Consider the following 22,805-nt stretch of genomic DNA (forward strand, 5'->3'; position numbering starts at 1 on the left):
TTCCACTTGTAAAATGTTGCTAGAGAAGAACAGCACACACCATGGCAGTTCTCCACACTTGTGTGGCAGGAACGTTGGAGGACAAGTTCTGCCTGTGCTGTGAGACTTTAGCTACAAGGATGGGGTTTCTGAGAGGCCGTCCGGTCTCCTGACTACTGAGGTTGATCCCTGCCCGGCCTTGGAAGTACGGTAGTGATGCTATTGATAACATGTGGGCTGCTGCCTCCGTGTCCCCGGGCTCGGGGCGGGGCTGCCCATTGGTGTTCCAGGGTGAGGTGGAAGCAGCACTTTGCCCCGCACCCCTGTAGACTGCAGTGTTTTCAGCCACGTCTGTTTCTGTTGCGGCCTTGACACTTTGTTTCATTTTATAAGTGTCGTGTTGTTTGTCTTGGTGTTTCACCTGCAAATATGTCTGTGTACCACGTGCTGGGGTCTCCTGGAACTGCAGTTACAGATGGTTGTGAGCTGCTACGTGGGTGCTGGGGACCAAACCTAGGTCCTCAGCAAGAGCAGCTGGTGCTCGTAACCTCTGAGCTCTCCGCCCATGGTTTATTATTTATTTATTGGTGGTGGGGTGGGGTTGTTTTGGTTTTGCAAGACAGGGTTTCTCTGTGTAGCTCTCTGGCTGTCCTGTAACTCACTCCATACTCCAGGCTGGCCTCAAACTCACAGAGATCTACCTGCCCCCACTGCCGCCGCTCCCACCCCCCTCCAATGCTGGGATCAGAAGCATGGACCACACTACCCAGCCCTGATCTTTTTCCTTTAAGATTTATTTATTTATTTATTTATTTATTTATTTATTTACTTACTATATGTGTGTACACTGTAGCTGTCTTCAGACACTCCAGAAGAGGGCATCAGATTTTTTAACAATTTTAACTTTAGAATTTTATAGGATGGGGCTGGTGAGATGGCTCAGTGGGTAAGAGCACCCGACTGCTCTTCTGAAGGTCTGGAGTTCAAATCCCAGCAACCACATGGTGGCTCACAACCATCTGTAACAAGATCTGATGCCCTCTTCTGGAGTGTCTGAAGACAGCTACAGTGTACTTACATATAATAAATAAATAAATCTTTAAAAAAAAAAAAAAAAAAGAATTTTATAGGATTAGGAATTTTCTGAATTTCTTCTCATGAGTAGTGGAGATTGAACCTGGGTTCTGCACACCACTCTGGGGTCCTGCTGTTGCTTCCCGGCCCTCCATTGGATAGAGCTAGGGGAAGTGACAGGTTTTCATGAGACTGGCTTGTCTCTGTCTTCAGGGGCTGCTTAGCAGCTTGCTCAGAGCCTCACAGGTTGTCGTTGCTGTTGAACACTAGGCGCTGGTGCCTGTGAGCCTCAGAGGGGGAGTTCACAGCAGCCTCCGCAGACTCCTTCCCCTTGCCCCTTTGGTTAGTCTCCTGTGCTGATAGTGTGCAGGGCTCGTTGGCCCTGGTGACTGAGAAACAAAGGTTGGACTCATTGGTTTGCTTAGGAAGCGATTTTTCCATAATAAAAAAAATGTTTATGAGCAAAGAGCTTGTTTCAGGCACTGAGGTTCTTATTTTCCCAAGAGCAAATGGAGAACTGAGATTCGGTTCCTGCCCTGTGGTTGGTACTGCTGGGTGGCCAGACGGGAAGGGGCATGGAGAGAGGAGGGAGCCGGAAAGCCCTCTGCACGCTGGCGCAGGAGACTCTGTACCTTTAGCCTCTCCTGAGCCTGGGTGCCCAGGTGCCACCTGGCTGGTTACCTTGAGGTACAAGGGAGGGGCCCTGCCTTGTGAGAGACTGCACAGGTGGTGACTTCCTAGGGAGTGAATGGGCTTCAGTTACAAGGCCTGCTGTGTAGGTGTGTCCACACAGCTTCAAGACGAGAAAGAACGGCAAGGCCAGGCATGGTGGCACACACCTTTCTCCCAACACTTGGGGGCAGAGGCAGATCCGCAGAGGTTTGGCCATGTAGAGAGACCCTGTCTCAACTCCACACTCCGCCCCCCCCCCCCCAATGTAATGATGTGCTCTGAAAGTGGCTCCTTTAGGTGTTGACCAAGAAGAGCCTCCCTCTGCCATCTTTGTTAGATGACTAGTTGTTCTTTCTTACGAGCTGTAATCTGGAGCCCTTGTGTCCTTGTCATGGCATGTCAGTGACAGGAGGTGCGGCTGGCTCCCAGCCCCTTCCCACTGCAGAGCTTTCAGGCTGCGGCACAGAATTCTTCCCTGGAAGACTTGGTCCGTCATGGCCTCCTGAGGCTTGTCCCTGGAGTGATCTGGCAGGTAAATGAGCATCCCAAGTGCTAGTTGTGCATAGAGAGACACCTACTGTGTGACATGTGACATCCTGGCAGTCATGGAGTTTGGGGATACGTTTGAGTGGAGGAGAGGAAGAGTCCCGTGTATAGCTAACCCGTATGTACCATCAGTGCCATGTGCCGGCTGCCTTCCTGCCAAGCTGTCCTCACATGCTCCCCCAGTCTCTGAAAGTGACACTCTCATTGCTATTGGCACTTCCTTCTCTCCCCAAGAGGAGGCCAGGGCTGCCGTGGCCTAAGGAGGACCTTGTCAGAAGATAAGGACCCAGTTCTTGCCGAGGCATTGTCGCTGTGCACCCTGGATTACAGCTGCAGGTCCTGGTCCTCACTGCTCACTGTAAACACAGCTCTCTGGACTTGAGCCCCAGTGAAAAACCAAGACCTGTCCTGTGTCCCCACGTTCCTGCCCTGCCAGGCTGCTGTTTTCTCCAGCTCCTGTACTGTGCAGCACCTCTGCAGTCGTGATCCTCGGCAGTGTGGTGCTCATTCCCTGCCTGCTCTTTGTGCCTTGTAGCTGCCTACTACGGTGCCTCCTAAGTACCTCAGATGGATGCAACCTGCAGTTTCTCAGAGCAGATGTGGTGATGATCTTAGCTAGCCAGGACTGAATCGAGTCCTAGCCACAATCCAGGTGGAGTGGTCCTGCCATACTCACGGCCGAGGTTACCTACGGTCAGATGGGCAGACCTGGCGGGGGGAGCGGCAGCTGCCCGCCCTCTGCACCCTAGGCTGTGCTTTCCAGCTGGCTTTCGGGCTGCGCCTGTGTGCAGGCCACTGAAACAGCTAGTGTGGTTTTGACCGTCGGCACACATTTCCTCCTTAAATATGCTTTTGGTTGCAGTTATGATGAGACATCACCATGAAATGCTCTCCCCATTTTTAGTTAAACGCCTGCCAGTCTTGTGTGGTGGTGTTTGCAGTACCTCCTTCATAGAGGAAGTGCTCTGCAGAACAGGTATGGGGTTTCCTGGGCCTGGATGGAGGCCTTAGGTGTGTGTGTGTTCACAGTTCTCCTCTCAGTTGCGCAGTTAGTCAAGTCTGGTGCTTTGGTGCATCCTGTAGAATTCACGCATTACATCACAAGCTTTTCCTTCCCTTGATTTTTGTTTTGAGATAATTGTTGATTCGTAATATATTAACATAATTGGAGATAATACTGTAGTAAGCGTCCATGAGCTCTTCAAACCCAATGCCACATGCTAACACGTTGTAGAGGCACGTCCATCATCAGGGTTGGGGTGGCAGCCGTTCCATGTGCACCAGAGTCTTTCTCATGGCCCCTAGTTTTCAGTGTCTCTAATTCTGTATAAAGTCAAGGTCGTCCTTACCTACGTAGTGAATTTGAGGCCAGTGTGGGACATGTGAAACCACATCTCAAAGCAAAACAAACAAATAGAAAGGTGGATTCCAGCAGGTGTGGCTGGTTGGGCTGTGGGCACTCCACGAGCAAAGGTAGAGCTTTTTGTACGTGTGCGTTCTGAAGACGTGGAGTTGGTGTTGTGAGCTTGCATATAGACTGTTGGTGACTTCATGTCCAGAGCTCAGGTTTGAGAAACGTCTGCTTTCCCGATTACTCGAATCTGTTCACAGTCTTGCCAGCAATGTCTGATTTTTTTTTTTTTTTTGAGACAGGGTTTCTTTGTTTAGCCCTGGCTGTCCTGGAACTCACTCTGTAGACCAGGCTGGCTTCGAACTCAGAAATCTGCCTGCCTCTGCCACCCAAGTGCTAGGATTAAAGGCGTGCGCCACCTATTTTTTTCTACCATTTAATTCTTTCTACATTTATGGAAAATGATTTAGGTAGAACCCAAGCTGCAGGTCAGTTGAATGGGATCTTAGCATGCATACATTCAACTGAGCTGCATCTCGGAGGAGAGGGAGGGATAGCATGCACACACTCAACTGAGCTGCATCTCGGAGGCGAGGGAGGGAGCGATGAGCTGGGTCTGGTTGCCTGCTGGTCTGCATCTCCAGTACTGAGTAGCCGGCCTCTGGCCATAGGATGCTAGCTTGAGGGGACACTTCCTGTTTGTTGTCTTTCACAGTCACGCTAGCCATGTTGGTTCTTTTGCCTTACCATATAGATTTGAAGGTCATCTTGCATTTAGTACTAGAAAAGCCTGCTGGAACACGCATGCCTACGTGGGCAAAATCGCCATCCTCCGGAGGTCAGAGCTCCAGTCCATGAACCCAGATTGTCCTTCTTTCATAGGATCAGCTGTACTGCAGTCTAAGGTGCAGCAGTGACAGCTGTCATTTTTTTTCTCTCACTGTCATCTGTCCTCAGGCCTATGAGAGGAGGTTTCCTACATGTCCTCTGATTCCAATGTTCGTGGACAGTGACACTGTGAGCGAGTTCAAGAGTGAGGATGGGGCTCTTCATGTCATCGAGAGGCGCTGCAAGCTGGATATAGATGCGCCCAGGCTGTTGAAGAAGGTAGCTGGGGAAACTGTGGGGGTTTGTGGGTGAACTCATGCTCGCCCATGAGCTGGGGAACTGACCGCCTTCCCTCCTTATCTCTTCTTCACAGATCGCAGGAGTCGATTACGTTTATTTTGTCCAGAAAAACTCCCTGAATTCTCGAGATCGCACTTTGCACATCGAGGCCCACAATGAGACATTTTCTAACCGGGTCATCATCCACGAACACTGCTGTTACACGGTGAGTCATGGCAGCAGCTTGCTGGGGCCCTGCGGCCAGTGGGGACAACAGGGTAGGGTGGCGCTCTGTCCTTTAGCCACTGCTGTTTCTCCTTTCAGATGAGTGGTACAGTGGGGACTTGGTGTGGTGTTCTGAGGGGAGGGTTGTCTTAGTGTGACAGTCAAGGGCTGCCAGCTGATGGCTTGACTGTTCTTTTTTCTGAAGCAGTGATTCACTCTGTACCCTATCTTGGAATTTGCCATGTAGACCAGGCTAGCCTTAATTTGCCACTGTCTTCTTGCCTTGTCTCCTGAGTGCTGAATTACACGTGTGTACCATGACACTCAGCTCCTGATGAATTTGCTTTGTGTTTTGAAACAGGGTTTCACTCTGTAGCCCTGGCTGGCCTGAATTCCCTATGTGGAGTGGACTGGGCTGGAACTCACAAAGGTCCAGCTGCCTCTGCCTCCCAAGGGCTCAGACTAAAAGCATGTAGTACCAAGGCCAACTTCCTGATTGGTTCTAAGTATGGAGAGTTTTTTCTGGCCTAGGGTGACACTTTACAAGTGTGCGCTGACCTAGTGTGATAACTTTACAAGTGTGCGCTGACCTAGTGTGATACTTTACAAGTGTGCGCTGACCTAGTGTGACACTTCACAAGTGTGCGCTGAAGCTGAGGTTTGTGTGTCTTTGCAGGTAGAGCTCTGAGCACTTGTCCAACTTGCTCTACACTGCATAGACCCCAGAGCATGAGAATAACCCCTCTTAGTCTATGTCTCAGCTGTTAGCCTCCTGTACCATCCGCCACAGAGACCCCAGTGACACACCGAACCCTTGCCACACTTAACTCTGTCCCTTCCTCCTCACGCACCAGCCTTCCACTACTTGCTCTGCCTGGCATCCAGCCACTCCAGTTTGCTGGCCCCTCCCCCTGCTTGGCCTTTATCCATAGCACTGCCTCCCAAATAGCCATGTGACTTTCTCACCTCTCATCTCTGCAGTGCCTCTGTCTCTGGAGCCTGACTGGCACAGAGTGTGGCTCTTCTGTTTGTGTGGAGCCACCACAGGTGCTGGGTGAGTTAGCAGACTAGAGAGCCAGAGGTGAAAGCTGTAGTCAGGCATTCAGGGACGGTCCTGAGACAGTTATTAGCGCCTGTGTATGTCAGCTGCGTCTGGGCAACTTTCTGCCATGCTTTCCTCCTTCCTCATGTCATTAAACATCTCTCCTCAGCCGGGAGGTGGTGGCGCACGCCTTTAGTCCCAGCACTTGGGAGGCAGAGACTGGCAGATTTCTGAGTTCGAGGCCAGCCTGGTCTACAAAAGTGAGTTCCAGGACAGCCAGAGCTATACAGAGAAACCCTGTCTCGAACCCCCCCCCACACACACACACAAAAAAAAACCCCAAAAACCAAAAAACAACATCTCTCCTCTGGGTGCTGGTCTGCTAGCCAGGGCACAGGCAAGTTGTGTCTCCATGGAGAGCATTACTGGGAACGGCTTCTCCCCGCCTGCAGGTTCACCCTGAGAATGAAGACTGGACCTGTTTCGAACAGTCTGCAAGTTTAGATATCAAATCCTTCTTTGGTTTTGAAAGTACAGTGGAAAAAATTGCCATGAAACATTATACAAGCAACATTAAAAAAGTGAGTGGCTTTCTTGGGATTTTATGGAAAAGGGAGGCGGGAGTCTGAGAGAATGACCACAGCTCGCGCCTTCTTTAGTCGTTTGTTTATTTGTGGAGACAGATTTCCACATTTACTTAAACTCATAATCCTTCTTCAGGCTCCCAAGCATTAGGGTTACAAGTGTGTGCCGTGTCACCCAGTGAGAACCATTGCCTGGGTGGGTAGGTGAGGCTGGGAATTGGATTCAGGGCCTTGTGCACGAAGCCAGCCTTCCACCGCAGAGCTTCCTCCACAACTCCCAAGTTCCCGTCTGGGTGATGTTGTGTGAACTGGGGAGTCTGGCTGCCGGGGGCCATGCTCACCCTAGCTGTCTTACCTTAAAGGGGAAGGAGATCATTGAATACTACCTACGGCAGCTGGAGGAGGAAGGCATCACCTTCGTGCCCCGCTGGACCCCACCCCCCGTGGGACCCTCAGAAACATGTTCATCAAGCAAGAATCAAGTCACATCTGCAGCTGTCCTTGTCCCAGATGCTGCTGCCGTCATGGAGGGGCTGAGTGGGGAAAACCTCAGTAGCCCAGGAACAGCGTCTGAGCCCGTGGTGGGAACCCCTGACGGTGAGCCTGGCCCCGCTGAGGGGAACCCACGGCTCTGCCCAGCCTTGTCTCCTCAGGCAGTCCATCTTGCACAGGAGAAAGTCTGTCCGCTTCAGGCCTTGCCCCTGACCCTCCCACTTAGAGAAGGCACACTCACTTTCCTCTTGTTTAAACAGTTATTTCTAATGTCCATGCCCTGGTTGGTGGCGGTCAGTGACTGACTGTAAGGCACTGTCCTTGTCCACAGCTTTCCTGTCACATGGCTCCTGTGCTTCCTGTGTGGCTCCTCTCAGTGCTCAGTGACAGGTTTTACCCCTTTAGTCTTGGCTGCTTCGTGCTGGAAGTACCTTCAGGTCATATTTGGGTCCACTGAGGCACAGAGCAGTTGAGAGACTTGTCAGTGGTCACACTCACAGCTAGTGAGTGGCTGGGCTAAGAGTACATTTACAGTGGCTGGGCCCAGAGCTGAGTGCAGAAAATCAGAAAAGAGACGTTATTGGAAGAGTGTCTTTCTCTTTCCTTCCGTCTGCTCAGCTTCGGGCAGTGCTGGGGAAAGGGCAGCGCTCTTGACCTCAGGCGGTTAAAGATACAGTGCTGGCTCTGCGGAGGAGCCCTGTCCTGATCAGCTCTGGGTTACAGGCGGAGGGCTGGAAAGAGGCTCGAAGCCTTCTGTGCTTATCTTGATCTCATCTTAAAGAGTCTTACTTACCTGTGCTTATCAGCGATGCCTCCCTAAACACTCAGGGTGGCTGCCAACGCCGCTGCCCCACTCCCAGCACACCCTGCCCACACCAGCCAGACAGAAGGGCTCCGGGTTCTCTGTGGTAAATAATGCTGTGCACATTAAATTCCAGATAAATTAGATGCCGACTACATCAAGAGATACTTGGGTGACCTGACTCCCCTCCAAGAGAGCTGCCTCATTCGACTGCGCCAGTGGCTCCAGGAGACACACAAGGGCAAGGTGAGTGTCACCTCTTCAGTTCCACCCCAGAATCACTCCCCAGTCTCCTGGGGAGCTGAGGACTGAGCAGGAACTAAGTGACCACTTCCGCTGTGCCTCCTCGTGTTCTGAAAGCTCTAGTGTGGCTGCTGTGACACAAAATCCTTAGGCAGGCTGAGGATGCCATCCATCCTCACAGAGCTGCCATTTGCTGCACTTCCCAGACAGAGGTCAAGCTTATCAACCACAAAGTGCCAAATCACAGCCCAGAGTCTGTTGGTACTGAGGAGCTGAAGGCTAGACATGTTGGCACATGTTTAACGTGTAGCCCTTAGCATGCAAAGAAACTAGCTTTGTTGTGACATTTTTATGCACACATATCATTAACTTTGAGTGTCTTTCCCGTCTCAGTGGGGCTTTGATTTTGACATTGCAGGAGATCCAGCTCCACGGGCGTGAGGTTTACAGGAAACAAGCTGTTTGGTGTGCCTGCCCAGCTATGGACATTGTCAGCTCCACACGGAGCTGGCCATCCGTGGGGCTGGCCTGGTCCATAGGGCTTGCTTGCCTAGGTTCACAGCACACAGTGCCTGCCAGCCGTTAGGGAAGCTGCCACAGAGGAGGAACGGCCGCCTGTGTGCCGGCTGTGTGTGAGCGGATGCTCTCCAGCACCTTCAGTCCTCTCAGCCCTGTGGAAGAATGAGTGCAGTGTGGGAAGCAACTCGGAGGGAGGGGTTAAGCCTGTAGCAGAGGCCTGGGGGCTGGTGCGGGCTAGATAAAGCAGGGCACTCCGCTCCAGCACCCACAGGCCCGTCGTGCCCCTTTCTCCCTTTGCTTTTTGAAAGCAATGTAGGTAACTGGTTTATTAGGGTGAGAACTAACTTTTCTTTATGTATTTAAATAGTTTTTGTTTTGTTTTTTTTTTAATTTATGCGTGTGTGTTTCCTACATGCATGCCATGTGCATGCAGTGTTTGCAGAGGCCAGAAGAGGGCATCATAGTCCCCGGGACTGGAGTTACAGATGGGTGTGAGCAGCCCTGTGAGAGCTGGGAATTGAACCTGGGTCTTCTGGAAGAGCAGCTGGTGCTCTGATGGCTGAGCAATCTCTTCAGCTCCCCCTTTCTTTTCTGGGAGAGTCTTACTCTAGCTGCAAACCTTCAAAAAAAACTTTTAATTATTTTATGTTTATGGGTATTTTGCTTACATTTATAACTACTGATCTGCATCTCAGCCCCAAATACTTGAAAACTTTTGATCCTTTTGTGTCAGCCACCCAAGTGTTGGGATGATGCGTGTGCACCCTCCTTCCTCACCCACACTCTCACTTCCGCATGACTTTGGTTCTTTTCCAATGGTTGATGCCAGCTCAGCAGTACTGCTTCACCTCAGACGGCCCGGAGGGGCCTGAGAGGCATGGCTCCCACTCACTTCCTGCTCTCCTGAAGCCCTCACTGCCCTCATTCCTGGGTGTGTGGCCCTGAGGGAGATACCTGGCCCAGAGCAGGTTGGGAACACAGCCCCAGCTCTGTTCTTCACTCGGGCAAGCTTCCTGTGGATTGACGGCAGTGGATCCTAGAGAATAGTCTGGTGTGTAGCACCACCATCGTGTCCACACCAGCATCTGAAGTGTACTGTGTGCCGAAAAACGAACTTGCTGCCAGGGTGTAGGACTGAGGCGGGAAGTTTAAGTCTGTTTGCAGCCAGGTGTGGTGGTGTCTGTCTGCCCTTAGTTAAGGCAGAGGCAGCAGGTCTACCTAGTGAGTTCTCTCCAGAGCTTCATAGTGACACCCTGTCTCCAAAATAGCCAAACACAGAGACCAGTTTGCCTGCCTCCTCCAGACCAGACTTGGCTGGGGTGAAAACAGAGCGGTCGGGATTGTTATCCCAGCACTCGTAGGTTTTAGCTTTGTGAACACCGTTCTCCACATTATTGTAGCTTTATTAAAATGACTCCTGGGGCGAGTTTTCTGGCAAGGGATGGACCCTGGGCCTCGTGCATGGGAAAGCGCTGGGGGAGGGGAGACTACAGCGCTGTGCCCCACAGTGCGCCAGCCTAGGAGCATGGCCTCTCAGCGACATGATCAGTGCAGCTCACTGTTGGCCGGGTTAGGTCAGGGTTTGACCTCTTGCCCAGCCACTCCAGGTCCCTTAAAGCCTTTGTTCTCCTAGATCCCAAAGGACGAGCATATCCTTCGGTTCCTGCGTGCCCGGGATTTTAATATTGACAAGGCCAGAGAGATCATGTGCCAGTCTCTAACCTGGCGGAAGCAGCACCAGGTGGATTACATCCTGGACACTTGGACTCCGCCCCAGGTCCTTCTGGACTACTACGCTGGGGGCTGGCATCACCATGACAAAGGTAGGTGAACCTGAGCATGCTCACAGCGCTGCACGCTGTCTGAAGCCCTGCAGTGACAGTGGGCGGGGCCTTCCCACCACGTGACTGGCTGTCGAGACCCTTGACTCCCATTCACACCCAAGACTGAGCAGCCAGGCATGGGACCGGGAACAAGTGCCTTGTCTTCTGTTTTAAGCCTTGTTGAGAAAACACTGAGTGTGTGCTAACACTGAGTGTGTGCTAAAGTGAGTGTGTAGTAAGATATTGACAGACCTGCTGTGTTAGCTCATTTCTCTAATCAGCATTTAGGAGACAGGTGGATCTTGAAGCCATTCTGGATAATAGAGCTAGAGTTATAGATGAGACTGTGTCAAACAGAAGATTGACAAGTGGGTTTTACTAACCGTCAGAAGAGCCAGTGTTTGGCTAATGTTTTTACTCCACCCCTTGAGCAGAGGGAGGGGGTTTCTGTAAGGTCAAGGTTGGCCTCATCTACCTAGCAAGTTGTAAGCCAGCCAGAACTCCACAGTGAGGTCCTGGGCTTCAGCGGGGAGTTCTGCAGGAGGCAGCCGAGAGTCCCAGGCACAGCAGATTGGTGTGCTGAGGAGGCTGATCTCGGTGCTACCTCTCCAGCCTGGCCAGGGTCCGGGGCCACTTCTGCAGGAGGTGCTCTGGGCCAAGAGCCTCTCTATTTGGGTGGGGTCATCACAGGCTCTACAGTGAGCCGGGCGGCAGCGCTGGCTGTGGGACTTGAGGGTTTCCAATGTACATCCTTGGGGAGGAAGGCTGGCTTTTTAAAGAGCTTGACAATAATTTTTAAATAATGTATGGGAAAATTGTTTTAGAATTAAACAACCAAAACTGTGTACTCATAGAAATGATGTCCCCTGTAGTGAGCACTGAGCTTAGCAGCACCCATGTTCAAACAGGCTGGGGAGCCAGACAGGCTGCACCCCACTTCAGTCCCCCTCGGCGTGGCCCGTCAACAGCTGGAGCCCCGGGGCCCGTGGCTTGCTGTCAGCTGATAGCTTTTGTATCTGTGAAGGTGCTGCCCTACCAGACCATCCTGACACAGAAGCCAGTCTTCCTCAGAGTAGGCCAGAACCCTATGTGTATCTCAAGCACAGGGGAGCGTCCAAACCCAAGGTGTCACAGTCAAGGGGTCTTCTGCACAGAGCTGCGTCCTTAGCCTCTTATGAGGGCTCTTAGAGATCTGTCCTGCCACTCACCACAGCTTCCTCCTTGCCTTCACTTGCAGATGGACGGCCGCTGTATGTGCTTAGGCTGGGCCAGATGGACACCAAAGGCTTGGTGCGAGCTCTCGGAGAGGAGGCCCTACTGCGATACGTACGTGCTCAGCTGGGAGTGCAAGGCTGGAGGCTGGCCTTGTTTTTGTTGCTAGCAGGACTAGGCACCACAGCGGGCTACTCAGACAAATGTACAGCTCTCCACACTTGGGGAGATGTGCTCTACATAAGGGCTTCTTAGGAGGGGACACACACACACACACACACACACACGCACGCTTAAACGCACGTGCACACACACATATACATGCACTCGAGCATGCTCAGACTCTCTCTCTCCCCCTCCTACTATCCCAAACGAGCCTGTTCTGCAAACACCCCCATATCAATCAGTGCCCAGGTGACTTGAACTGCCACTTTCTTAGGGCCACCTGCTTTGTCTGCTGTGGCTGCTCCTGTCTATTCTCTGCAAGGGAAATGTTTGTTGTTGCCGTGTGGGGTGTGAGGACAGTGCTTGAGGTCCCACGTGCACCTGTCATCTTGCCTTAATTCCCCTCTGTGGAGTCTGATGTCACCTTTGCCTTCTGGGACTGACCCTTGCCGTCACGGCCTTTGCTTACAGGTTCTTTCCATAAACGAAGAAGGCCTGAGACGATGCGAGGAAAACACCAAGGTCTTCGGCCGGCCAATCAGGTGGGTGGCCTTGGCTCTCTCCAGCATGTAAAGAACAGGAGCTAAATCAACTTCCTTCCGTTGCTCTTGGCCCCACAGCCTGATGGTACCGTTTACCACACGTTCTAGAAGGTTAAAAAGCAAGTGCTGCGGTCAATGGCAGGGTTGTCAGCCTGATGTACCTACCAGTCTGCATGGCCCTGGGAGCCAGACTGCAAGTGAATTCCTGTGGGCTTTGTTTCACTCCCCCAACCCCCAGTTCTTTTCTAATTGTGGAATGCTGTTGTGAAATGGCCAGAGAAAACCTTTTAGAAAAGAAAAGCCAGGCACAGTGGCTCAGGCTGTAATTCCCACGCTTGAGAGACAGAGACAGGAGGAGGAAGAGCTCAAGGTCATCGTCATGACGCAGGGTTCAAGGCCAGCCTAAGTCACCAGAGACCCCGTGTCAAAGAAAGTGGGCCACGACTCAGGCTGAAAAGCATTGATTATGCCAGGCCAGGGTGTGCAGGGCCCGTGCTCACAGCTGCTTGTCCTGCTGGCTCCTGAGGCCGTGCTAGGCCTGTGGGTATCGCAGTTACCGCGGCTCACACCTGAGGCCATCAATGCCTGCTGTCTGCTTTGGCAACAGGTCAGGGAGGTAGCGCCAGCCTGCTCAGCACTGAGCAGGTCTGAGGGGCTCTTTAGTTGTGTAGTTGGAGTTTCAGAGCTAGGGGCTCATTAGCCCAGGCTGTCCTTGAACTCCTGAGCACTGGGATTTCAGCAGTTTGTAGTCTGTCTGGACTTCATCTTGTACTTCAGGTGTTGTTCCTATTCTCCTGAGCCTCTGTATTTCATACACATAGATATAAATAAGGGGTTATAGCACTTTAATTTGGGAATGGCTGTAAATGACTTTTATATCAAAAGAAGAAAATTAAATCCATTTAAAGAAAAAAAAAACACATGTCTTCATATAACTTGTAGCTCGTGGACCTGCTTGGTGGACCTTGAAGGACTGAACATGCGCCATCTGTGGAGACCAGGGGTCAAAGCCTTGCTGCGCATCATCGAGGTGGTGGAGGCCAACTACCCGGAGACGCTGGGCCGCCTCCTCATCCTCCGAGCCCCCAGGGTCTTCCCTGTCCTCTGGACGCTGGTGGGTTTAGATGTTGTTCTGTAGCCAGCAGGGCTTACTCAGTTCACATCTCCCACTGCAGTCTCAGCTGAGCAGGAGAAAGCAGATAAACACATAGATACAAAGTGGGAGATAGAGCAGGGTTTTCCTGAGGCCTCAGTGCTCAGACAGACTCACAGAGCATATGATAGCTGTCACCTGTCACCTCACCCACACATGGTGTCACACGCAGGCTTAGTCTCTGAAGCTCACAGCTCCCCAGATGAAGTTACTCTTGTGTCTGCTCACTTGCAGGTTAGTCCATTTATTGATGACAACACCAGAAGGAAGTTCCTCATTTATGCAGGAAATGACTACCAGGGCCCAGGAGGCCTGCTGGATTACATCGATAAAGAGATTATTCCCGATTTCCTGAGTGGGGAGTGCATGGTATGTATGGGCGAGAAGGTGCACACGGCACTGCAGCATGGTTTGCACAAAAGGGTTTCTGACCCGTTGGTTGGGCTGCTGGCTTTATTTCATCAGATCCCACATGTGGGCCCTGGGCTGACGTGGCTGAGCCCCTGGGGACTTTGTTGATGGTGTACATTTGCATTAACACTTGGGAGGATTTGTTATGGGCCGAGCGAAGCACAGCTTTCTTTATTCACACAGCATTGTGTGACTCACATCTCACACTCACTGCATCAGGAGTTACACGTTTCACAACTACGGCTTTTTACATGATTCTGGGGGGGCGGGTGCACATGTGTGCGTTTTCGTGTATACGCATGTGTGGTGTGTGTGTGTGTGTGTGTCTATGCACATGAGTGTGCATACATGTGTGCATGCATGCATGTGTGTAAGTGTATAGGACCAAGGTTGACTCTGTTGGTCTCTATCTTGTTATTTGGGGCAAAGTCTCTCATTTGAACCCAGGACTCACTAATGAGGTAAGTCCACGTAGCCAGCTTGCTCCAGGATCCCTCCCTCTGGGTCTCATGAAGTGGAATTACAGGTAGACTCTCTGCCCACTCAGCATTTACAGAGGTGCTAGGGGTCCAGAGCAGGGCCTCACAGTCCTGTGACCTACACTTCATTTTTAAGGACACTTGTCTCCAAGGCAGATTTCTCCTAGACTTAAGTAAACAGACGCAATGTTCAAAGTTGGAAAGCCAAAGAGGGGCTTCTCTGTTTGTAGGCTTGGGTTAAGAAGTGAGGTGGTGGATAGGTAGCCAGCGCTCTCTGCTTGCAGACCCTGTACTGCGGTGCAGGAGTCTGATGCTGGGACATGCAGGCTCGTGCCTAGCGGCTTGACAGGAGGATTCAGGGACTGGAGGCCCACAGCACATAGTAGGAGTGCAAGCAGCAGGGAGTCAAGGTCCTTAGCAGGCTGTCTAGTCGCAGTTGATGGTACTGTTGGTCTTCTGAGGGGTGTGTGCTGGGCTCGGCAATGAGCTTTCAGTGTGATTTTTTTTTTCCAAGTGGCTGGAGGAATTTAGAAATCAGAAGAGGTGGGCTTGATTTCAATGAGGACATTGAAGATGCCATCGCAGTACAGGGAGCAAGTGATCAGGAGCAAGGTTAGCACACAGGTGGGCTGTGGCACCCTTGCCTGCTGTCAAGGGGAAACGCGCATCCCAGGCAGTTATGACAAAAACTCAGGGAAGGAAGGACTCACAACTGTTCCTCGTGTCTTCTGTTGGTGTCTGCCAATGTTCTGATGGCTCAGAGTCAAGAGGAGGCCTTCTCTTGGCCGGGCGTGGTGGCGCACGCCTTTAATCCCAGCACTCGGGAGGCAGAGGTAGGCGGATTTCTGAGTTCGAGGCCAGCCTGGTCTACAGAGTGAGTTCCAGGACAGCCAGGGCTACACAGAGAAACCCTGTCTTGAAAAACCAAAAAAAAAAAAAAAAAAGAGGAGGCCTTCTCAGGGCTGTTCCACACTCGTGGAACTTCCCGGCCAGCCTGGTATTGGTTGGTTGGTTGGTTGGTTGGTCTGTCTTCCTTGAGACAGACGCAGTCTCAGTATGTAGCCAGGCTGGCCCTGAACTCACAGCCCTCTGTACAGTCTCTGTACTCTGAGTGCTGATTGCAGGCTTCAGTGGCAAGCCTGTTCCATGCCAGTGTTTGTGACTCTAGTGACTGCAGGGACATGGTGCTGTGCTACAGGCTGAGGGCTGTAATCTTCCTTTCTGTGGAGTGGCTTCTGGGTTGATAATCTAGGGAGTAATTAGATTTTATGCACCTGAAGGTGAGTTTGTTTTATTTAGGTCAATTAGAAAATGTATAGTAAGAATAAATTCTAATTCAGCGTAGCTTTTTCAAGTAAATTCAAAAGAAATAGTCCCTTGTTAACCTTCAGCTGATTCATTAATCGTTAGGCCTGGGTTACATCGGAAGTTTGCTTTATTTTATCTTGGTTATAATTTCTTCCTTCTTTTTTTCTGGTGCTGATAAAACTGAGAGCCTTGTGCATTTTGGGCAGCCCTGTGCTGCTGGACTGCACCCACAGAGAGATGGTAGTTTCTGTGGCTAAGGAATAAAGCGAATGGACTGACTGTCCTGCAGGGCCGGATGAGTTCTGTTAATTCTCTTGTAGATCATCTTAGTAATTGAGCTCCGTATCTCATGGTTATTAGTGTGAATCCTGTGGTAAACCAGCCTCAGCTTGTTCTCATTTATTCAGAGTGAAAACACGTGTGTTTAAGTGGGCTTTACAAATACTTTGCTAAGTACTGCAGACTGTTTGATAACGTTGCCAGTGTTCTGTCTTCTCAGCTACTCCAGGAGGTGGGTATGGGGTGAGCGGCGGTCTGGCCTTTGCGCAGCTCTCACGGCCGTGTTTGCCTTTCTAGTGTGACGTGCCAGAGGGTGGATTGGTCCCCAAATCCTTGTACAGGACTGCAGAGGAGCTGGAAAATGAAGACCTGAAGCTCTGGACGGAGACCATCTACCAGTCTGCCAGCGTGTTCAAAGGAGCTCCACATGAGGTGCCCACCTTGCAGCCTCTTCCATGGGAGAGACACCCTCACCACCACCTGGCATGCAGGGCTTCCCTCTGGGTCCTTGGCTTCTTTTTCTGGTTTTGTTCTTTAGGTTTAGTTGGTACTGATGTCAGTCAGTGGCAACACCGAAGGGTAGCGCTGCCTCGGAAGGACACCTGTCTGCCCAGAGCATTTTGAAAGCAGATTAGCCCATTGACGCTGTTCCCTGGACCTGACCCAGAGTGTGGCTTGCTGGGGAGGGGTGTTTCCCGTTCCTGCATTTAGTTGGATGGCTTTATGGAACACGTTTCACCCACCCGTCTGGTCATTTGTGTTTCTGTCTTTGCTGCTGTTTGTTGGTCTGGTGGAAGGAGGAGAGCTGAGCCCTCTTGTTTCCCTTCTGCCGACCTGGGTGTGGTGGCAGGTGCAGCAGCTGCAGTGGCCTTGTTTGATGCGTCCTCTAGCCTGTCCATGTGGCGTGACATTGCTGGCTCACCCTTTGCCTTGCTCTGCTCTGGGGCAGCTGTGTTGCTCAGTGTTCCTGGTGGGAGGCAGTGCTTTAGACAGAATGGGTCCGTCCGTCAGTGCGGCTGGCTCCTGGATGACTTTCTGCAGTGGCAACCCGGGTTCAGCTGCCTGCAATTTCCATAACTGGTGTGTCTCCCCCAAGAGCTGCAGGTACATAGAGGCAGGCTGAAGAGTGGGCCTGGGGCTATGCTGAGAACAGACAGGTACAGGTCCTGTGTGCCTGCCTGCCTGCCTGCCTGCCTGCCTGCCTGCCTGCCTCCCTCCCTCCCTCCCTCCCTCCCTCCCTCCCTCCCTCCCTCCCTCCCTCATTGTCCAGTCCAGTGCAGGGAACCTTGGACCTTTGTCCCAAGACTCACTCTCCTTCATTCCTTATGTAGGGGCCTTTAGGTAGGCTGCGGTGGAGGGGCCCTGGCTCACTGTTTATTAGGCAGCTGTCAGATTTATCTTGTTGCAAGGCTCAGGGCTTGTCGTGTTTCCTGTGAGTCATTGTTGGAACAGTGAAAGCGACATTCTGCCTTGAGGGATAAGTAAAGTGCCCAGCAGAGGCAGTGCTGCCCAGGCTAGAGGCTGATGTCGGAGTCCCAGGTCTGTCAGCACAGGGGCCAAGGTCCTGGCCAGGCCTGCCTGTGGGGAGCTGCTCTGATGAAGGGAGCGTACTGCATCCATCCTTTAGTGCACCTCCTGCTCTGAGAGGGGCCATTGTGGCTCTTGGATCTGCTGTTACGCCCTTCAGAGGTCATGGAAGGGTTAGGGGAGACAAGGCAGTGGACTGCACAGCCACTCCTGCAGTGCGGCCTCACACCCTCCTCACACACACACCTTCCTTACACATACACCCTCCTCACACACACCCTCCTCACACACACACCCTCCTCACACACACCCCCTCCTCACACACACACCCTCCTCACAGGCCTGCTCTGTCCCTCTTGGACACTTGAGGTGATTCAGGATAAATTCCAGGTTTGGGATTGACACTCTGCATCCCTGGCAGTCACCCCAGGTCACAGCTGATCTCACCACCCACTTGTGTGCGTCCGTTCCCCTCAGCACCTTGTGTGGCAGCTAGCACTGCACTCTGCACTCTGCCCACCCTTCAGTTTGCCGCCTTGGTGCTCCCAGCCTGAGGCAGTTCACTGAGTCTCCCGTCCATGCTTTTTTGATTTGTTGGGAAGTAAGGAGGCTCTCCGGTTGCTAGCGGTCAGGAACACTGCTTGATAGAGTGCTGGATACGTTGGCAGGTGGGCATCTAGATGACTGAGTGACCTGTGGCGAAGAGACGCGCCCATGTGATCTCTCCTACTCTCTGCCAGCTCACACATCTGAGCCAGAGAGCCCCCAGAGAGCCCATTCCTGCCCCAGCGCTCGCTGCCAGGCCCCGTGCCTCAGATTGGTTGCTGAGCGGATCTCTTTCTCCAGATTCTCATTCAGATTGTGGACGCCTCCTCAGTGATCACCTGGGATTTTGATGTGTGCAAAGGGGACATCGTCTTTAACATTTATCACTCCAAGAGGTCTCCCCAGCCACCCAAGAAGGACTCGCTAGGGGCTCACAGCATCACTTCCCCAGGAGGCAACAACGTGCAGCTGATAGACAAAGTCTGGCAGCTGGGCCGGGACTATAGCATGGTGGAGTCTCCTCTAATCTGCAAAGAAGGAGAGAGCGTGCAGGTAAGCCTGCCAGCCAGCACTGCTGCAGACTCTGTCCTGAGAAGGCGGTAGCTGGCCCTCTAGCCCATGTGGCTTCTGCCACCAGAATGGCACAGGTGGTCTGCCTAGTGCCAGAAAGACTCAGGATGCCCCAGGGCACAGAGGAAGGAGAGGCACGAGACCTTAGTAAAGTGTGGGTTTCCCCAGAAGTGCACATGCACCCAAGTGCCAGGTGACAGGGAACTAGGCTTTGCCTCCAGAGGGAAGTCACACAGACAGAAGCAAGAGGGGAACGTGCAGAGGGCACTGTCAGCTCTTGCTAAAACCCATGACATCTCTATACTGCGAGGGTTCCTGTTGGCCCTGTGGCTCTCTCTGTATGCTGGTGCTGGCTCACCTCTGGCACTGAATGCCCACTTACTTCTTTTCCTCCTGCAATGCCTCTGACCACACAGTGGCTGCCCGCTGTCCTCCAGCTGAGGTTTTCAGAAGCCAGCTGCCAGTGCATGCGGTCTGTGATGCAGTGTAAAGGGAGTCTTCCCATCGTAAAAGCTGGCTCTGCCTCTGAATCATTAAACCAGAATGGAAGAAGTCATTGGAACAGATTGCCCCTGTGTGCTAGGAAGGTGACAGGAGTGGCAGAGAAGCTGTTCCCTGACCTAGCTGTCTCTGTCAGAGAGACAGGCCCTTCTGACAGCTCCCACCTGGCCAGGCACTTTCAGCCTGGTACTCTCTAGAGGTTGCAGGTTGCTGAGGGTGGTAGACAAGGTGCATGCTGCCTTCCTAACACCTGACAGACCATCGCATAGGCTGCCTCAGTGGGTGGAAGGGCATCCATCATTAGGCTGTTGGCTCAGGACACCCCTCCCCTTGGTGGAATGTCCTGAGTTGCTGCTGTTCACTGTTGCAGGGGTCCCATGTGACCAGGTGGCCAGGCTTCTACATCCTACAGTGGAAATTCCACACCATGCCAGCATGTGCTGCCACCAACCTACCCCGAGTGGACGACGTGCTGGCCTCCCTGCAGGTCTCCTCCCACAAGTGCAAAGTCATGTACTACACAGAAGTGATCGGCTCTGAAGATTTCAGGTTTGTGCCTGAGAGGGAGGCTCTGGCAGCAGGGACTACTTGTTCACTGCCTGCAGCTCTCCATAGGAAAGGGAGTGTAGCACTTGCTAAGTGCAGTGTCACCCGAGGGGCAAACTACGGATTCCTCCATTGATTCTCATGTCCTGTCCCAACTTTACAAGGGCCGACGGAGGGGGGGGGGGGGGGAGCAGATAGAGATGCTCGCTTGGGGCGGCTCAGAGCAGCTCCTCACTCCTGGTTCTTTGTTGATTACATCTGCAGAGGCTCCATGACCAGCCTGGAATCTAGCCACAGCGGGTTCTCACAGCTCAGTGCCGCCACCACCTCCTCCAGCCAGTCGCAATCCAGCTCCATGATTTCCAGGTAGTGCCGCGAAGCCTGCGCCTGCGCGGAGGGCGGGCGCCCCGGCTGCTGTGCTCCGCCCACCCCAGGATGTGCAGACTCCGCCCACCCCTGGATGTGCAGACTCCTCCCTCTAGATAGCAGCTAGATCTGCAGATGGTCACTAGTCACCTGGTCCCCAGACCATCCTGAGAGGTAGTTTTAACTCTACCCCTAACTTTAACTCAATAGCCATAGATTTTGTATACAGCGTGCACAAAATCAAACCAGAGCACAAGGGCTCTCGAAAGAAAAGTAGTTTATCTACAGTAAGAGACTGACTGGTCTCAGTTGTCGATGCAAAAAATGTTACCAACAAACTCCACCTTGTCCACTAGTGAATGACTTGTGTGACACCCTGCAGAGACTCGCCACCTCCTCCTCCACGGAACCGAAGCTGCAGCAGGCAGCCCTTAAGCTGCAGCGGAGTCCTCTCGGCTCCCTGTTAGTGGAGGTGGCCTGTGGATCCAGAACAGCTCTTGAGGTCCCTTTCCGCTAAGGACTTGGCAGCCTGAGGAGCACCCAGTGCTGGGTCAGAGCCAGCCTGATCCCGAGCAGACACTGCAGCCCAGGAGGGGCTGCCAGGGCTCCTCGTGAATCCTGACAACACCGCCATCATTAAACATTGCTTTCTCTTTCCTCCTCTTCAAATCTTTTGATATTTTTCAGAGCAAAATTTTTCTGTCCGTGAACTTGGTGGAGGGGATGGGGAGGATTCTTTCCCTCTGCTGAGTGCTGCCTTTCCTTCTGCAGGAGGCGGCTCTGTGCCCGTAGCACCCAGGGTCCTCAGTCCTCTCAGAACCCAGGGTCCTCAGTCCTCCCAAAACCCAGGGTTCTCAGCCCTTAGCACCCAGGGTACTCAGTCCTCCCAAAACCCAGGGTTCTCAGCCCTTAGCACCCAGGGTACTCAGTCCTCCCAGCAGCACCCAGAGTCCTCAGTCTTCCTAGCACCCAGGATCCTCAGTCCTAGCACCCAGGGTCCTCAGCTCTCAGCAGGGTGTTTGGAAGCAGTAGGTCACACTTGCCTTTAGAAGTGTGGCAGTGCAAACTCTAGCAATGCTCTCCAGGGGGGTGCATGGCTTGCAGTGGCCTTCGGCATGTGGGTGGATGCTGGGTATGTGTGTAGGTGTTGTGTGTGTGCATGAGGGAGTGGGGTGTAGCTGGGGAGGGGCTGCAGATCTGCACTTGTTCTTCTGCGTTTCATAGAAGCAGGTCAGAGGCTGGGGCTAGTTTGCCTTTTTTCTTCTTTCTTTTTTTTCCCCTGATCTTGACTCCCCAGAGCCTGCTGTTGGAGCAGATCCTTGCTTTACGGCTTTTATGGGGAAAGCATGCTTCTTAGCGAACTGTCTAGAAGTTGCAGGTGGCTGATCTCCAGAGGAGGGGGGCCCAGGATCTACTTGTGTGTGTGTGGTAACAGTGTCTAAAGATGTGTGCCAAATCCGAGTGGCCATGAGAGTGTATGGCGGGAGTGGATGCCTGTGTAGACGCTGCTCTGAGGCTCTGGGTGGCTGGCTGTGCGGTGAGAGCTATGGAGAGGCTGTGGCATGTCAGCAAGCATGAGGAGAGCCGACACAGCAGCCTGGCTTGGCCGATGAGCCCCCTGGCTCCTGGCACCCTGAGCCGTGCTTGAGCCTCTGTTTGGTGGCCTTTCTGGCCCACTGCCATGCCTTTCCTGTCTGTGGGAGCGCTTGTACACAGCACAGCAGGGCTGTAGCTACCGCGTCCATGCTGCTTCCAGTCAGGGCTTCCCAGCTCCGAGTGAAAGGACCTGAAGATGCCCCTGCTCTTTCTCTCTTCTCTCTCCCTTCCCCTCTCCCTTTCTCCATGTCCCAGATGGCGATTTTGCTGACATCCTCCAAGAAAGCGCTTCACTCGACAGCCCACATGTGCCCAGAGATGTTTGTAGACCTATCTGAGTCGCAGCCATGTCCCAGGCTGAAGAGCTGTTCCCCTTAAGTCCATGCCGAAGAGGCACTGTTGAACCCCCCAGAGCTGAGAGCATCTTTAAGAGCTCAAAGCACACAACTGCACACTCACAGGCCCTCAGCTTCCCCGAGCCACAGGGCACTGGCTGCCCTGTAAGGGGAGGCTGGCTACGAGGTGACCGTGTGGCTCGCACACGGGGCTGCTCCTCCCAGTGCCCAGCACCTCCTAAAATGCTGCTCCCTCCACTCTGGGCTCTCCCTGTTTCTAGTGTCTTAACCCATTCTCCTTCCTGAATCCATTCTTTGCATATCAGATTCTGTAAATGTTTTGTAAACATATTACCTCACTCTTGGTAATACAATACTGATAGTCTTTAAAAGATTTTTTTATTGTTACAATAATAAATGTGAACTGTTTAAGAAGAGTGTCCTTTTCTTCTTGGGAGGCCCCAAGGAAGAATAGAGATTGAGAGGAGAAGCTGCCCGTGCCTAAAGGCAAGGGGAGGCCAAGCGGCTGAGTGGATGGCCAGCAGTCACCCTGTGCCTCTCGAAGGCCTGCTGTGCAGATCAGCACATCAGACATGTGCTGCAGAGTGAGTTCTAGGATAGCCTGGGCTACATGCCAAAACCCCGCCTCACAGCCTGGCTCTCGGTATCATTGTATTACTTAATAGTAAAATAGATTTCTCCAAGCAGGTGACTCTGGAATTCAAGACAGTAAGCAGGTGTGGACCTGGGGAGGCTAGAGTGACCTCATCTTGGCTCTCTTGTTTCTGGGGTCTGCAAGGCAACAGAGCC

General features: G+C 52.6%; 1 protein-coding gene across 5 annotated transcripts in view; it reads left to right on the forward strand.

Annotated features, from left to right (window-relative positions):
• Positions 1 to 22,430, forward strand: part of Sec14l1 (SEC14-like lipid binding 1) — a 44,101-nt gene extending 21,671 nt beyond the window's left edge. For 2 of the 5 annotated variants that reach the window (NM_001166506.2, NM_001363165.1), the window contains 14 exons: positions 4,580 to 4,729; positions 4,824 to 4,955; positions 6,449 to 6,577; positions 6,943 to 7,177; positions 8,011 to 8,120; positions 10,270 to 10,459; positions 11,697 to 11,785; positions 12,308 to 12,378; positions 13,321 to 13,492; positions 13,766 to 13,900; positions 16,306 to 16,440; positions 18,382 to 18,633; positions 19,523 to 19,701; positions 19,963 to 22,430. In NM_001166506.2, the coding sequence (NP_001159978.1) occupies positions 4,580 to 4,729; positions 4,824 to 4,955; positions 6,449 to 6,577; positions 6,943 to 7,177; positions 8,011 to 8,120; positions 10,270 to 10,459; positions 11,697 to 11,785; positions 12,308 to 12,378; positions 13,321 to 13,492; positions 13,766 to 13,900; positions 16,306 to 16,440; positions 18,382 to 18,633; positions 19,523 to 19,701; positions 19,963 to 20,068 (2,085 nt within the window). In that variant the 3' untranslated portion in view covers positions 20,069 to 22,430. The remainder of the gene's footprint in view (positions 1 to 4,579; positions 4,730 to 4,823; positions 4,956 to 6,448; positions 6,578 to 6,942; positions 7,178 to 8,010; positions 8,121 to 10,269; positions 10,460 to 11,696; positions 11,786 to 12,307; positions 12,379 to 13,320; positions 13,493 to 13,765; positions 13,901 to 16,305; positions 16,441 to 18,381; positions 18,634 to 19,522; positions 19,702 to 19,962) is intronic. The other 3 variants (NM_001166507.2, NM_028777.4, XM_006534352.1) reach the window with 3 other exon arrangements.
• Positions 22,431 to 22,805: the final 375 nt, after the last annotated feature.

This window comes from Mus musculus, chromosome 11 (genome assembly GCF_000001635.26).
Source record: "Mus musculus strain C57BL/6J chromosome 11, GRCm38.p6 C57BL/6J".
Classification (NCBI taxonomy): Eukaryota; Metazoa; Chordata; class Mammalia; order Rodentia; family Muridae; genus Mus; species Mus musculus.